A 17119-nucleotide genomic window follows, 5' to 3' on the forward strand; every position below is an offset into this window, starting at 1 on the left:
AATAAAGTCGATATTTATCTGCCCAACAAAATATTGTTAAAAGGAGTTTGCCTACTTATGCTCAGAAATGCGGTACACACAAGGTACTGTATTACTACAGTTGTTATTTATAGCCACAACAAGTAATCGGGCAAATTTTATTGCGGCATACAAAAGGTATTACTAAAGTTGCTATTTATCTGCGCATGAAATAACCCACAAACTTAAGTTTGCCCAGTTATGTGACAGCGCATGTGCTTTCAGATAAGATTAACAGCTGTTACTTTTGATTAATGGTGTAAAGTTAGAACCATGATACCTGCAGCTGCATTGGATGGAATGCGATAATAACATCCATGTTGCTTTTGCAAATGTGTTTTACATGCGGTGATCTGTAAGTAATGACCAGAGCTGTTACATTACATTTGTAACAGCCACTTGTTACATTACATTTGTAACAGTTATTGCCACTATATAACATTTGTAGATTTGAGAAATAGCGGTTATAATGCATGTACAATATAATTAGCCTCAAGCTGTAAATCATTAGACCCAGTCACAGTGACACAGTGATCTGTAGCTTTATGGTAGCAACTATAATCCAGTTAGGAGTCCTTATCTACTCCATCCAAGATACCTGGGTAATAGTTTAATTGCTCTAAGGAGTCCAAGTTTAACAAGTCTGGCCAGTTCAATGTAGTTCAGTATATAGTGTAATGTTGCCGCTGTTTAAAAGGGGAAACTAGAAGTGATAAGGGCTGTCACAAGGAAGGCAATATATTCTCTGCCTGTGCTGGACTTGTAGTGCGTTTACAGGTCATCGGCTTTGTTCTGACAACTGCTTTATGTTTGACCCTTGTACAGCGGCTACATCAGGAGCTGAGGAATGTTACTTCGTCTTCTGGAATGGCAATCACAGGCTGCATTAAAATATTTAACCCCCTCCCTATCCTACATCCTAACACTAAACTAAAACTAGCACTTGCCCTCCCACAAAGTTACCCAACCACAGCCTGTACATTTATAAGTAGCAGTTTGGGCCTTTTTCCACTAGCGGCGTTTGCGATGCTAAATCGCAAAATCACAAACCGCTAGTGATTTTTTAATCACTACGGTTTGTACATTGACATGGGAATCGCGGTAGGCAATTTCCACTACCGCGATTCTTTTTTTGGCAAACGCGATCGCGCTGTGGAGCGATCTTTGCCGCGATTTTGCTATGCAGTACAGTGCATAGCAAAATCGTGAACGCAAACGCCGGAGGTTTCCTGCTTTTTGCGATTCAGCAATCGCTAGGGTTCAGCGTTAACACTAGCGACTGCTAGTGGAAAAGGGCCTTTAAATGGTTGTGCACTGCGAAAATGATACTTCATGTAGCAGCTGCTTGGACAGTCACCCAGTCAAAAAGCATCTTAACTGCGACAACAATACCTGTTATTTGTTGGTAGGACCAGAGTGGAGTCCAATAACTTTGCACAGACTGCATCCACACTATGGCTGCCTCATGTAGCCGTTGTCAGCTCAGACGATCAGCTGTACACAGCTGCACCAAAGACATCACCTGCAGAGCAGGGACATCTTTCTCTTTGGAGACAGCAGGTGAACAGAAAACATGTTTTTGCCAAAGAGCAGGACTTCAATTCCACCGCTGGCCCAAAGCAATCAGCCTGTATTAGTATAAGTAGCCACTGGCTAGAAAAGTACCAAGTCCAACAATAAAATACAGCGGCAATGACACTTTATGAAGCCGCTGCTTGGACAGGCTCCCACCGCATCCACACTGTGGCAGCCTCAAGTAGATTTTGTTAGCTTTGTTACTCAGCCTGCCCTGATCGGTAAGTACACCTGTTATCCATTCACTTGCTGAGGCTGACTCCACGTAACTGATAGGGAAAGATGGTGGCTGCGCCAGGAGATGTATTTGGTGCCCAAGTGACCTGATGTCTCTTTTGTTCTTTTGTTTGTAATATGTGCCTGTTCATTTGGGGGGAGGGAGGGGGGGGGTTGTCGTTATTGAGGTTATTTGAATATTGCTAATGATATTCCTATAGTGACTATTATTCACTGCCCTACATCCTAACACTAACCCTCCCACAAAGTTAACTGCCCTTAACAACCCCTGTATGCCGTAGCTGTACCCCCAAGAGCCCACACAGCTGAAAACCCTGCGCCCCCCCCCCCCCACACACACACACACACACACTTGCCCCTGCCCAGCTATAGTACAGATGAGCTCCTAGAGGCACAGCCAGTCCTCAGAACCCACTGCAGTCAGTGTCTGCAGCCCCACAGCTGTTTCCCCTGTCAAACCCCCAAAGCAAAGTTCAGGCGCAGACATCCACAGTAAATTAACTTGGTTATAGTAGAGCACCCACTCCTATAGCCACTGCTGATGTGTGTGGTTCTGGACCCACAAAGTGGCGCTGAAATGGGAGCTGGGGACCAACGGTATAGGTGCCCAGGAGCAATAAAAGCCAAACATAGGTGCCTAGCCTGCATTGGGTATTGATTCGGCAAGTATGTTGCACCATGCTGACAATCACAGGGGCATCAACCATCGTTATGGAAACAGCAGGCAACTTTGGACTCCGTTAAACTATTACCCACGTTGTCTTGGATGGAGTAGATAAGGACTCCTAACTTCATTATAGCTGCTACCATAAGGCTACAGATCACTGTGCCACTCAATCTAATGAATTACAGCTTGAGGATAATTATATCGTAGACGAACTATAAGCGCTATTTCTCAAATGTACATGCCAATATTGTGACAAGTATATACAGCCACACAGGAAGTGGATAAATTATTGACACCCTACCAGGATAGCGCAAAATGTTGCCATAGCTGTCAATTGACGTAGCGGAGAAAGCGGAGAAGTAATAGCAGGGAAGCATGCCAAAACAGAGGAAATAATAGGAAATAATAGGAAATAATAATAGGAAATAATTAACTCGCGCTATTATTAGCGTGTTCACAGCACATAGCCATCACAGCCGCAGGCACCATACCCACCAAAAAATTTAAAGAAATCCATAGCGGCAGGCGCAGACACAAAAATCAAATTAACCTCCCTGGCGGTTTGTTAAAATCCGCCAGGGGGCAGCAAATACCTATTTCTTAATTTTTTTTTTTTAATGTAGCGAGACAATGTCTCGCTACATGATAGCCGCTGCTGAGCGACATCCCCCCAGCCCCTCCGATCGCCACCGGCGAACGGAGATCAAGAGATCCCGTTCAAAGAACGGGATCTCTTGGAGGGCTTCCCCCGTCGCCATGGCGACGGGGCGGGATGACGTCGTGACATCAAAGGGGAATCCGATCCACCCCACGGCGCTGCCTGGCACTGATTGGCCGGGCAGCGCACGGGGTCTGGGGGGGGGCGGCTGCGGCGACGGGTATAGCGGCGGATCGGCGGGCAGCGGCGGCGGCGATCGAAGGTTACACGCAGCTAGCAAAGTGCTAGCTGCGTGTAACAAAAAAAAATTATGCAAATCGGCCCAGCGGGGCCTGAGCTCAGTTCGGGCTTACCGCCAGGGAGGTTAAAATCATAGCCGCAGGCACCATGGCCACAAACAATCAAAATAAAGCTAGCGAGCCATAGCCGCAAAAAAAACCCCCAAAAACACATTAAAGCTTGATAGCCGTTAAATGCGCCCATACTATACAGTCTGCGCCGTGACAGACTGATATAGCCGATAAATGCATTGGCGGAATAGCCGTGCCCATTTCAACTTGCGCTTCAATTAACTGCTCCGCTCCAGACAGCTGGGTGATCTGAGTCTGTTGGGTATTGACCAACACGGTTATATTGCTCACCGCTGTGGTCAAGGCCTCAACCTGGCTACACAGTGCGTCCATAGACATTATGGTCTGCTGTTCTATAACGATTTGTGTCAGCAAGAAACAGAGTTCTGATTATTAGGTGATCTGCAGTATCACCTATAATACAGATATATACCTGATTATATGGCGATCTGCAGAATCACCAATAATGCAAGTATACCAGACAGCTGATGTGATAGCTACTAGCAAAGTACAGTGCTTGGTGCAACAGTAGTACTAATAGGTTTAGCAATACCTCACCAGAGTGCTAACAGTACAGAGTCCCTCACCAGAGTCAGGGCCCTCTGGTGAGAGTAGAGTGGTCAGACTAATCGGGTTGGCAACAGACAGACAGATACAGTACAAAATCAGAAGCAAAGACAAGAAGGTTAAACAGGCAGAGTCGGCAGCAAGATCAGATGGGCAGAAGTACAGAATCGTGAGGCAAAAGGATAATCAGAGTTCAGGCAAGGTTCATAAACATAGAGGCAATAATATCAATTATAATTATTGCTATCAAACAATTCCTATCTTGTGTGAAATCCCGTTTCCTCCCGGATCAAAGCACACCGGAACTATCTAAGGTCTGAGCGCTAACACGAAGTATTCGCAACAGCAGACAAGATGCGAGTGATTCAGCTTGGCTTATGAATCAGAGGAGACCCCTCCGGCACGCCTAGTCCTCTCAGCCAATGAGGAGCAGCGAGTGTCTCCTCTGACGTCAGCCGACCGGCCAGTCAGCTGACGCGCCTCCTCCCCGCATAAAGGTCCTGTCTGTGCGCGCGCGCACGCGACAAGGCGACCTTATGTGCAGCTGACCAACCCGTCCTCGGCGTGCTAGACACCCGAAACGCGGGTAGACTACTAGGCAGGAAGATGGAGGCAGCTGCGGTGGTAGCGCTGTTCACCACAGCTGCCTCTCCAGTGTTCATTACAGTTAAGGATAACCACTATGCAATGCACATATAGAGGTGTTCATTACCAGCATAGCCCCAATGAAAGCTAATAAGATGGACGAAGGAAGGCTCCTAGTGGGCCCCTCTGGTCCAGGGGCCCTGGTGCGGTCGCAACCTCTGCAACCCTTATTGCTACGCCACTGTGTGCAAATGCAGAGCAGAACAGGCAGCGGAGCCATACATTACTGGCTTCTGGCCATGGGACATCTCCTCCACATCCCTCTACACCAGTGGTCCTCAAACTATGGCCCGCGGGCCGAATGCGGCCCCCAAGGCATTTTCACTGGCACCCAAACACAAAATGAATAACTTATAGATGTGGCCCACTGCACCTATAAATATCGGCGGCCCGCATATTGAATAGCAGTGCTGGCACCGCCCATCCACATACTGTAGATTAATTTAATAAAGATGTATTAATGTAATTAATAAATTATTCATAGATGTAAGATTTATTTAATAAACCTGATTAGTGTTTCTTTTTCAGATCTACTTAACACTGGGAGAATATGTGCCATACCCACAGATCTAGGTTATGTCCTTGCAGCATCCTGCCATTTCTCAGAGTCTGTTCAGAAAATCTTCCAGTAAGTGTGCTATCTTTATCTGTCTGATGCTGCAACATGTGTAAAATACAACTGTACAGAGGGGTAAATATAGGGCCAGAGAAGCTGGGAGTCCCTATTTACTCTCCCTTTCTCATACATAGGTCTGATAATAGAGAAAGGATGAAGCTGGCAGTGCAATTCACACATTCATCCAAAAGTTATGGCAAGCACTTACAGTTGCGTGATCAAGGAGGCTACATTTGGCTGGCGCTTGTTCACTGCAGGTTCCTGACAGGGGGCGAGCTACCGCAGCGTGAGTTAAATGACTGTGGGGCAATTCAGCCGACATGTGTATGCCACGTCCCCAGAAACCTTGGTAACCATGGATGCCCAGAAAACTGCATGGAGCGGATGTCATATGAAGTGCAAAAACACATTTTGACTAAACAACTACTAATTTTCATTTCTCAAGGAAGCATTCTAACTCATTTCTCTCATTTAGACTAAGTTGTTCAAGGGCATTTGTTTGCATTATCCAGCGTGCTTCACGCTGCAATAAGATACGTTCTTTTGATAGACACAAGCAGGGGTGCCTCTACCCATTTTGTCACTCCAGGCGAGAAAACCTGTGGCGCCCCCATCCCCCCGTCACACCCCTTCCCCCTTGGAGCCACCTCATGAGAATAATCGTAATGCGGCAGCTTTTCACCAGAAAATAAACGTATTGCGGCAGCATTTCACCAGAAAATAATCATAATGCAACAGCGTTTTACCAGAAAATACACTAAATGTTGCAATGTTTCACCAGAAAATAATCGTTATGTGGGAAGCATTTCACCAGAAAACAATCGTAATGCGGTAGCGGTTCACCAGAAAATAAATGTGTTGCGGCAGCGTTTCATCAGAAAACAATCATAACGCGGCAACGTTTTACCAGAAAATGCGTGTATTGCGCCACTGTTTCACCAGAAAATACACACTGTACATACACACACTATACATACACACACTGTACATACACTATACATACACGCATGTACACACACACATTGTACATACACGCATGCACACACTATACACACCCACACTGTACATACACACACTGTACATCCACGCATGCACACACTATACACACACACGCACTGTACATACACACATGCACACTATACACACACTGTACACACACTATACACACACACACACACACACACACACTGTACATGCACACACTCCACATCCACGCATGCACACACTACACACACTGTACATACACTGTACATACACACTGTACATACACGCATGCACACTACACACACGCATGCACACACTATACACACACTGTACATACACACATGCACAGATTGTACATACACGGATACACACTACACACACTGTACATACACTGTACACACAAACTGTACATACATGCATGCACACTACACGCACTGTACACACACGCATGCACACACTATACAGACACTGTACATACACACATGCACAGACTGTATATACACACATGAACACACTATACACACATACACACACTGTACATTCACGCATGCACACACACACATGCATACACTATACACAAACACACACTGTAAATACACACATGCACACACTGTACCTACACGCATGCACACACTGTACCTACACTATACATACATGCACACACGGTACATACACACATGTATAAATACACACACTGTACATACACACATTGTACACATACATACAGTCTGTACATACACTGTATATAAACACACACCCCTAAGAGGGAAGAAAAAAAAACACGTCTTCACCACCCTTTGTAGCTGTCTGTCACACTCTCTTCAGCTGAAGCTGCAGGACCACAAGACTCGAGGGGGAGGGTGGATCTGGAGCCTACACACTGTGAAGCTATCTCATGTAGGCTGTAAGCAGGGATGCTCATCCGGATTTCGGATAACCCAGATATCCGACCAGTTGGGCAGAAATCCGGATAGCTATCTGTGGATAGTTTGACAGCCGACCCGGATTCCTCCCAGACATCCGCATTACAAGTTCGGTGGCAACACACACACACACACGCACGCACGCACGCACACACACACACACACCCTATTGCACTGAAGCAGACTGTGGTGGTAGAGACAGACAATAAGCAATTTTGTATTGAGTCTTGAACAGCCTTTTGAATTATACCGGAGACATCCATTGGCTCAGAAACTGGCTCCTTCCCTAACTCCTGGAAGCAGGTGGCGCAAACAAGCTTGTCCGGGACTACAGGCTGTGCACATGCCCAACAGAGTTTTTCCTGTTGTCTATGCTCCGGAGATCTTGATCTAGACTTAGATCTTCTGCAAAATGTACTGTGCTTCGACTTTCTTCTCCTTGCTCTATCCTCAGACTGTCCTCCTGAAGTATGCCTTCTTGGAGACCGCAAGGATCTTCTCTTAGTGCGAGATTTTGTTTCGCTACAAAAAAAAACCAAAAACAAATTATAAGCACTCCTGTTTTGTGAAGTCCAAGAAACTTATCTTTAGACTCCCTAACCTGTAGTAATAGTGCTGGTCTGTGGAGGGCACATAGGTATCCATATTATAGCTACCGAAAAGCAGCAACAAGCTAGAAAGATAGGAAGGATAAGCAGGATCAATGGCAGATCAGAGAAGAAAAAAAAGCCATGAGAGAAAGAAACAGCCTTGTCACACTATCTGACTAGGCTGAGACACTCTTTTCTCCTGCCAGGCAGTGTAGAAATGTTCAGCACTCGCCCAGCATGCACCTCCGCTTTAAATAGAGACAGGTGCATCATCAAAGTGCGCCCCGTCCCTGGCCGAATACGTGTCCTCCCAGCCAATCAACCAGCCAGCCAATCAACGCAGCCGAAAGCTGAACTTCTGGTCCCGACTGCGCTCCAACCAGGCAGAAGCACATATGAAAACAGAAGCCAGCGTGGAGCGCACGCTAATGGAGAGCCTCGCCGCCATTAACCACTAGACCACCAGGGAATAGGAACAGCTGATCACAGCACACAGACACGCTATGAAGCCTCAGGGAGGAAAGATACCCACCCAGTCTGAGCTATTAGCCCGGTAAGTAATAAAGATTTATCCAAATCTTCTTCCATAACACCCTTGGTGCTAAAATAGAACCTCAGAAGGGAATTAGAAGGGACCCCCAAGACACAGCAGAACGGGGTCGCTGCCAATTTACTCTATTTAGAGCGTATAGACAGCCTTGCAGCAGGGGAGGCAGCCTGCGCGATAGCCACATGATGCGGCTGGTAAAGGAGGAAAAATAAAACGTTTATGCAGGCAAAAACACCCGCCAGTCCTAGAGGTGAGGGAAAAGAAAAAAAAGACACCTGTCGGGGGGCTGATTAGACTTTTATAGTTATATTGTCCTATGGGGTATGGGGTGCTGCCATGGAAGCTTGGGGAAAATTAATTACAGGATCTTCTCAAAAAATTAGCATATTGTGATAAAGTTCATTATTTTCTATAATGTGCTGATAAACATTAGACTTTCATATATTTTAGATTCAAATACACACAACTGAAGTAGTTTAAGCCTTTTATTGTTTTAATATTGATGATTTTGGCATACAGCTCATGAAAACCCAAAATTCCTATCTCAAAAAATTTGCATATTTCATCCGACCAATAAAAGAAAAGTGTTTTTAAAACAAAAAAAAGTCAACCTTCAAATAATTATGTTCAGTTATGCAGTCAATACTTGGTCGGGAATCCTTTTGCATAAATGACTGCTTCAATGCGGCGTGGCATGGAGGCAATCAGCCTGTGGCACTGCCCAGGTGTTATGGAGGCCCAGGATGCTTCAATAGCGGCCCTAAGCTTATCCAGAGTGCTGGGTCTTGCGTCTCTCAACTTTCTCTTCACAATATCCCACAGATTCTCTATGGGGTTCAGGTCAGGAGAGTTGGCAGGCCAATTGAGCCCAGTAATACCATGGTCAGTAAACCATTTACCAGTGGTTTTGGCACTGTGAGCAGGTGCCAGGTTGTGCTGAAAAATGAAATCTTCATCTCCATAAAGCTTTTCAGCAGATGGAAGCATGAACCCACTTTTGAACCAGAAACAGCAGCAGTAGCGCCTGACCTGGGCTATAGAGAAGCAGCACTGGATTGTTGCTCAGTGGTCCAAAGTACTTTTTTCAGATGAAAGCAACTTTTACATGTCATTCGGAAATCAAGGTGCCAGAGTCTGGAGGAAGACTGGGGAGAGGGAAATGCCAAAATGCCTGAAGTCCAGTGTCAAGTACCCACAGTCAGTGATGGTCTGGGGTGCCATGTCAGCTGCTGGTGTTGGTCCACTGTGTTTTATCAAGGGCAGGGTCAATGCAGCTAGCTATCAGGAGATTTTGGAGCACTTCATGCTTCCATCTGCTGAAAAGCTTTATGGAGATGAAGATTTCATTTTTCAGCACAACCTGGCACCTGCTCACAGTGCCAAAACCACTGGTAAATGGTTTACTGACCATGGTATTACTGTGCTCAATTGGCCTGCCAACTCTCCTGACCTGAACCCCATAGAGAATCTGTGGGATATTGTGAAGAGAAAGTTGAGAGACGTAAGACCCAACACTCTGGATGAACTTAAGGCCGCTATCGAAGCATCCTGGGCCTCCATAACACCTGAGCAGTGCCACAGGCTGATTGCCTCCATGCCACGCCGCATTGAAGCAGTCATTTATGCAAAAGGATTCCAGACCAAGTATTGAGTGCATAACTGAACATAATTATTTGAAGGTTGACTTTTTTTGTTTTAAAAACACTTTTCTTTTATTGGTCGGATGAAATATGCTAATTTTTTGAGATAGGAATTTGGGGTTTTCATGAGCTGTATGCCAAAATCATCAATATTAAAACAATAAAAGGCTTGAACTACTTCAGTTGTGTGTATTTGAATCTAAAACATATGAAAGTCTAATGTTTATCAGTACATTACAGAAAATAATGAACTTTATCACAATATGCTAATTTTTTGAGAAGATCCTGTAGTGCTGCAGCAGATAGTGCCGAATTCATTAAAGATAAGATTAACATTCTGTACTAGTGTTGTTGTTCGAATTTGGGTCATTGCTATATATTTAACCCGAATATGGCTGTTCAAAATCATCTCAGGTCCTCACGAAAAAAACCTGATTTTACTACAAATTGCATTGATGCCAATGGTACCGACATTGACAGTTACTGTATATTCTGGCATATAAGACTGCTTTTTAACCCTTGAAAATCTTCTGAAAAGTCAGAGGTCATCTTATACGCCGGGTGTAATTGATGCTGGGTGATATGTGATGCTGATATGTGATGCACGTACGCGACATGCTGATGTTTACGCGTTGCTGATACGTGATGCGCATGCGCCATATGTTGATGTTTAATTACCGAATGCTGGACATTTGGCGGTCGCTGCATATTACATAGTTACATAGTTATTTTGGACTAGAGATGGTTCGCATGCGATCTTATTCACGTGAACAACGCGGATTCGCGTTCATGGCTGAACGCGAACTTTATGGCGGTTTGACCCAACCCCTATACTACAACATTGGGCTAAACTTTGACCCTCTACATCTCAGTCAGCAGACACATGGCAGCCAATCAGGATGCACTCCCTCCTGGAGCCCCCACTCCCCCCCCCCCCACCCCCCACCGGCAGTGTCGGCCATTTTCTCACTCTGTGTGCTGCAGTATTAATGAGAGAAGGGAGAGCCATTGGAGAGATTGCTCCTTGCTGATATTTTTTGCTGAAAAGCACCACCAAAACAACTCCTTTGAGAGCTAATGTTCTTGTGATGTGGGTTTTTTTTTTGTGTGTGGCCCACTGACACTGCATATATAGCCCTGTTTGTTGCAGCTGGTTCTTGCTAATTGCTATACTGTGCGAGGCCCAGCACATTCAGTGCCTACCTTTTCACTGCACCTGTTGTGTGACAGCTGCACATTGTATTGTAATACCAGTTACTGTATACCTTTCACTGCACCTGTGTGACAGTACGCAGTTTTATATACCAGTCACTGCATACCTGTTCACTGCACCTGACCTGTGTGACCGCATGCTGTTTTATATACCAGTCAGTGCATACCTGTTAACTGCACCTGTGTGACAGCTGCACATTGTATTGTAATACCAGTCACTGTATACCTTTCACTGCACCTGTATGACAGCAGGCAGTTTTATATACCAGTCACTACATACCTGCTCACTGCACCCGTGTGACCACACACTGTTTTATATACCCATCCGTGCATACCTGTTAACTGCACCTGTGTGACAGTGTAACAGTTGGGTGCTGCAACTCAGACATCTGATTATAGATGATCTGCAGTATCACCAACAATACAGACACTATACCTGATTATGTGGTGATCTGCAGAATCACCAATAATGCAAGTATAGCTGGAAGAGATACCGACAGAGTTGCATATTAGTGCAACCGTAACTTTAATAGTAGAGAGGAACTTTACCAGAGGAGCTGGTAAAGTACTATCAGTACACTGACTGTATATACTAGCACAGACCTTTCCAAAGGGCTGGAATAGGTACAAACAGTGAGAGAATAGGAAAATACAGACTAGTCCTTCACCAGAGGGGCTGGCCAGGTACTAGTAGTGAAAGTGACTGTATAGACTTGATCAGACCTTTCCAGAGGAGCTGGAAAGGTGCTATCAGTCACTAATGGAGCAATAAGAAACTATATCCCCAGAGAAGCTGGTGAGACAATAGTACCTCACCAGTGGCGAGGGCCCACTGGTGAGTAGAGAGGTCAGACAGGCTAGGTTCGGCAACAGAGAGATAAGTATCAGTACAGAATCGTGAGACAGAAGAGTAATCAGTAATCAGGCAGAGTTCAGCAACTAATCAGATAGGCAGAAGTACAGAAGCGTTTAAGCAGTAAGCAAGGTCAGAGTTATAGCCAGAATCATACACAAGTAATCAAATACAATATAACAACAATCCTAGTCATGGTGTGAAGTCCTTGGTTTCAACACCTGGCACTAGTCTAAGGTCTGAGCGTTCACACAAAGTATTCACGACAGCAGACAGGGAACGAATGAAGACTGGAGGCTTAAAAAGCGGAGGCACGCTTCCAGCCACTCTCACCACGGAATCTGCCAATCGGCGTGGCGAGAGTCATCAGTGACGTCAGCCGACCGGCAGGTCAGCTGATGCGCCTTCTGCCCGCATAAAGGTCCTGTCTCCGCGCTCGCACGCGCGAGACAGAAACCCTATGAGCTGGAGATAACATCGTTTCCGGCGTGCTAGACGCCAAGGGAACGGATAATGCTTGAGAGCCAGGGAGAGAGGCAGCTGCAGACCCCCCGTGCAAGTCAGCAGCTGCCAGATCCATGCTTCTTACAGTACCCCCCCTCTAGGCTTGGACTCCGGACACGCACCACCCGGCCTATCTGGATGCAACCTATGAAACTCCTCTCTGAGTTCCTCCGCATGCATGCGAGAGACTGGCACCCAAGATCACTCCTCTGCACCATATCCTCGCCAATGAACCAAGTACTGCACAGAATTGCGCACCAATCTGGAGTCCAAGATCTGCTCTATCTCATACTCTGGTTCCCCATTAACTACCACAGGAGGGGGGGGAGTGGAGTCCACATGTACTGCAGGTTTCAAGAGAGACACATGAAAAGTTCTACCACCCCTGAAACTGGGTGGGAGCGAGACAACATAGGCAACATTGTTGACTTTTCTGGAAATAGGGTATGGTCCTATAAACTTGCAACCCAACTTGGAAGAAGGCTGTCTCAATGTCAGATGTCGAGTAGAAACCCACACCAAATCCACTTGTTTCTTTTGTGTGGAAAAAGCTCTCTTTAAATTCTCTTTCACCATTCCCCAAATTTCCTTTAAAGTCCCTTGCCATTGTTAGAAAGCTGGAAATGGTGAGGACACCACTGGTAGTGGTGAGAATTTCGGTGATCTCCCTGTAACAATCTGGAAGGGGGAGAATCCCGAAGAGGCATTTTTCAAATTATTATAGGCAAACTCAGCATAAGGCAAAAATTTAGCCCAATCTGTCTGGACCTCAGCCACGTAACATCTAAGGAATTGCTCTAGCGACTGGTTGACTCTTTCGGTCTGACCGTTTGTCTGTGGGTGGTAGCCGGAGGAAAATGATAACTTCATTCCCAAATGATGACAGAACACCTTCCAAGACCGGGAAATGAACTGGACTCCCCATCTGACACCACACTTTCTGGAATCCCATGCAGTCTAAAAATGTGGTGTATAAAGAGTTCTGCCAGCTCCTGGGCAGTGGGGAGTCCGTTCAAGGGAATGAAGTGGGCCATCTTACTAAACCTGTCAACTACCACCCATATGACTGTCTTACCCTCAGAGCTAGGCAATTCACCCACGAAATCCATGGACACGTGGGTCCATGGCTGCTCAGGCACTGGAAGTGGCTGCAAAGTACCCACAGGAGCCCTCCGAGATGCCTTACTCCTAGCACAGATGGAACAACTACCCACAAACTCTCTGCAATCTGAAACTAGCGAGGGCCACCAGACACAGCGGTCCAAAAATTCCTGTGTGCGGGCAATCCCGAGGTGACCAGCATTTTTATGGGCATGAAAAGTATGTAGAACTTTGAATCTGAACTGTAATGGCACAAAAAGAACCCCCTCTGGCTTCCCCTCGGGGGCCTCCTGTTGGAATGGGCTTAACGTGGGCACCCAATCCACCCAGGTATCTACCTCAGGGGGTTCAGAGCTGGGCTCAGAGGTTCCCTCCACTTGGGTTTCAGTGGCGGCTATAGTAACCTTCTCCAAACTATGATGATGGCAGTAAGGAGACCAGTTAAATAACTGTCTGGAACTCCAGTCTATCTGAGGAGAATGTTTCTTTAGCCATGGCTTACCCAAAATGATAGTGGAGGTGGACATCTTGAGCACCAGAAACTGTATCTGCTCCTTATGCAAGACCCCAATCTGACACAACAATATAGGAGTCTGAGAAATGGTCTGATTAATAGGTAGTGGAGAATCATCCACGGCTGTAATTTTGACCTGATGTCCCACAAAAGTCAACGGAAAACCAAACTGATCGGCAAAATCTTGTGACATTACGTTAACCGCTGAACCCGAATCTATGAACGCCTGGGTGGAGTGAACTTGGCCTTCCCAGGTAATAGAGCACAGGAGCAATAAACATTTGTAACTTAGAGGTAAGTCTGGATCGCCTAGGGTAGTACCTCCAGTTACTCCTAGGCGATAGAGTTTTCCGCCTTCTTGGGACAAGCAGAAACCATATGCCCTTTGTCAGCACAGTACAGACATAATTTCTCCATCCGTCTTCTGTTTCTCTCAACCTCAGAAAGTTTGGCGTGCCCAATTTGCATTGGCTCGTCAGATGGTGGAGAGGAAGGCATAGGAGCAGAAAACGTACATGAAGCAAATCTCCCTGAAACCTTAGTCCGAGTCTGCGTCTGATAGCGAACTCGCCTGTCAATCTTTATTGCTAATGATATAGCTTCATCCAATGATTTGGGCTCGGGGTGACCCAACATGAGATCAGCTACAGCATCAGATAATCACAGACACAAAGAAAGATATCCTGCGCTCCTGTTCCTAGGTGACCCGTTGGAGATGCACTCCTCTTAGGATGTCCTGCACTGCGACGCTCCGTGGCAGGGTAACTTTGGCAAAACAATCAAAAAAAGATGGAGCGCGCCATAGCGCATTAATCGTAAAAGGTGATTTATTTAGGGTTTAAAAGTTATACTCACAAACACAATCAGTGTATACGCTTGTTAGCGGACAGCCAACCGCTTCTCACGACAGGAGAGGATGTCGCGCTGTGGCCAGCAGCGCGAGTCCCGATCGTCTGGGGCTCCGTCCAGCTGCGAGGAGGGCGTGGCTGATTCAGCGGGCGTGTGACGTCATGACGCGTTTCGGCACTCTGCGCCTTCGTCAGATGGCGTCACACACGTACAGGCATACATTTATAGTGTTGCGCTGTATGATTGCCATAGTGGCAGGAATAAACTTTCAATAAACTTTATTAAACTGGCAGATACGTGCCACTCGAACGCGGAAGTTTAGGCGTCTCAGGTGGCATTTGAATGGAAATTATTGCGGAAGCATAGTGAGAAGACTGTGCTATACAGCCCACCAACTTCCGTATGTAAAAAACAGGAAAATTTAGATAAAAATAATTTGATACTCGATTGAGACCATCATATTAGCCTATCGACGTATTAAAAACCATAAACTATAAAAAAGTTATAAAAAGTTGTAAAAAATACATAATAATGAATATAATGGAGGTATGATAGCAGCCATTGGTACTAGGGCAATTTGCATGCATAAATCACTAATACCGAAACTCTCATGGACAGGAAAGGTTTGCAGCACTTATCAGCGCGTCATCCTCCGCATTAAGAATGCAGCTAATCCATACATATACAAGACAAACTTTACTAAAAGTTATTTACAAATGAATTGATAAACCAATATATATGCATACATGTCCAACAAATTTATAGAGAAAGGTTATAAGTCCGAGTATATAAAAAAGACACTAGACGAGTATCAAGCAGGGCCTATGCCTAAAGAAAAATCTGAAATCTGAATATATTCATTATTATGTATTTTTTACAACTTTTTATAACTTTTTTATAGTTTATGGTTTTTAATACGTCGATAGGCTAATATGATGGTCTCAATCGAGTATCAAATTATTTTTATCTAAATTTTCCTGTTTTTTACATACGGAAGTTGGTGGGCTGTATAGCACAGTCTTTTCACTATGCTTCCGCAATAATTTCCATTCAAATGCCACCTGAGACGCCTAAACTTCCGCGTTCGAGTGGCACGTATCTGCCAGTTTAATAAAGTTTATTGAAAGTTTATCCCTGCCACTATGGCAATCATACAGCGCAACACTATAAATGTATGCCTGTACGCGTGTGACGCCATCTGACGAAGGCGCAGAGCGCCGAAACGCGTCATGACGTCACACGCCCGCTGAATCAGCCACGCCCTCCTCGCAGCTGGATGGAGCCCCAGACGATCGGGACTCGCGCTGCTGGCCACAGCGCGACATCCTCTCCTGTCGTGAGAAGCGGTTGGCTGTCCGCTAACAAGCGTATACACTGATTGTGTTTGTGAGTATAACTTTTAAACCCTAAATAAATCACCTTTTACGATTAATGTGCTATGGCGCTATCTTTTTTTGATTGTTTTGCCACAGCATCAGATAACCCTGACAAAAAGCAGTCCAAAAGTGCATACTGCCCCCACCTGGCTGACACCGCCCATCTCCTAAACTCAGCCGCGTAAGTTTCAACGGGATTGTGCCATTGCCTGAGGGTCTTTAATCTCCTCTCTGAGGTTGCTGCTAAATCGGGATCATCGTAAATCACTGCCATAGCCTTAAAGAATTTCGCAACTGAGGGCAGAGCTCCGTGCCCCATAGGGAGACTGTAGACCCAGGACTGAGAATCACCGGATAATAAAGTTTTAATGAAAGTGACCCTCTGACCCTTTGTCCCTGAGGAAACTGGCCGTAGCTCAAAATATGATAAACACCTGTGTTCAAAATTTCGAAAATCGGAGGGGTGCCCTGAGAATTTTTCAGGAGGTGGCATTCTGGGTTCTATGATTTGTGGAGAGGGCACTTGTGCATTCGGGTCTTTCAAACGGTTGACTGTTTAAATCAGTTAATCAATCTGGGTCTGTTGCATGTTAACCGCTTTAATAAGTTCATTAACATTGGTTGCCAACAGATCCACCCGATTGCACAGTGTCTCCATAATATTTCTGGTCTTCTGTTCTCTAACTCAGA

The 17119-nt window shown here is 45.6% G+C and overlaps 1 protein-coding gene across 9 annotated transcripts in view; it reads left to right on the plus strand.

Moving 5' to 3' along the window:
* Window positions 1-17119, plus strand: part of LOC137527196 (uncharacterized) — a 334365-nt gene that overhangs the window by 172746 nt on the left and 144500 nt on the right. For 6 of the 9 annotated variants that reach the window (XM_068247681.1, XM_068247688.1, XM_068247689.1 and 3 more), the window contains one exon: window positions 5246-5345. The exons of the other annotated variants lie outside the window; for them this stretch is intronic. In XM_068247681.1, the coding sequence (XP_068103782.1) occupies window positions 5246-5345 (100 nt within the window). The remainder of the gene's footprint in view (window positions 1-5245; window positions 5346-17119) is intronic. 9 annotated transcript variants of the gene reach the window in all.

The sequence above is a fragment of the Hyperolius riggenbachi genome, chromosome 8 (assembly GCF_040937935.1).
Source record: "Hyperolius riggenbachi isolate aHypRig1 chromosome 8, aHypRig1.pri, whole genome shotgun sequence".
Lineage (NCBI taxonomy): Eukaryota > Metazoa > Chordata > Amphibia > Anura > Hyperoliidae > Hyperolius > Hyperolius riggenbachi.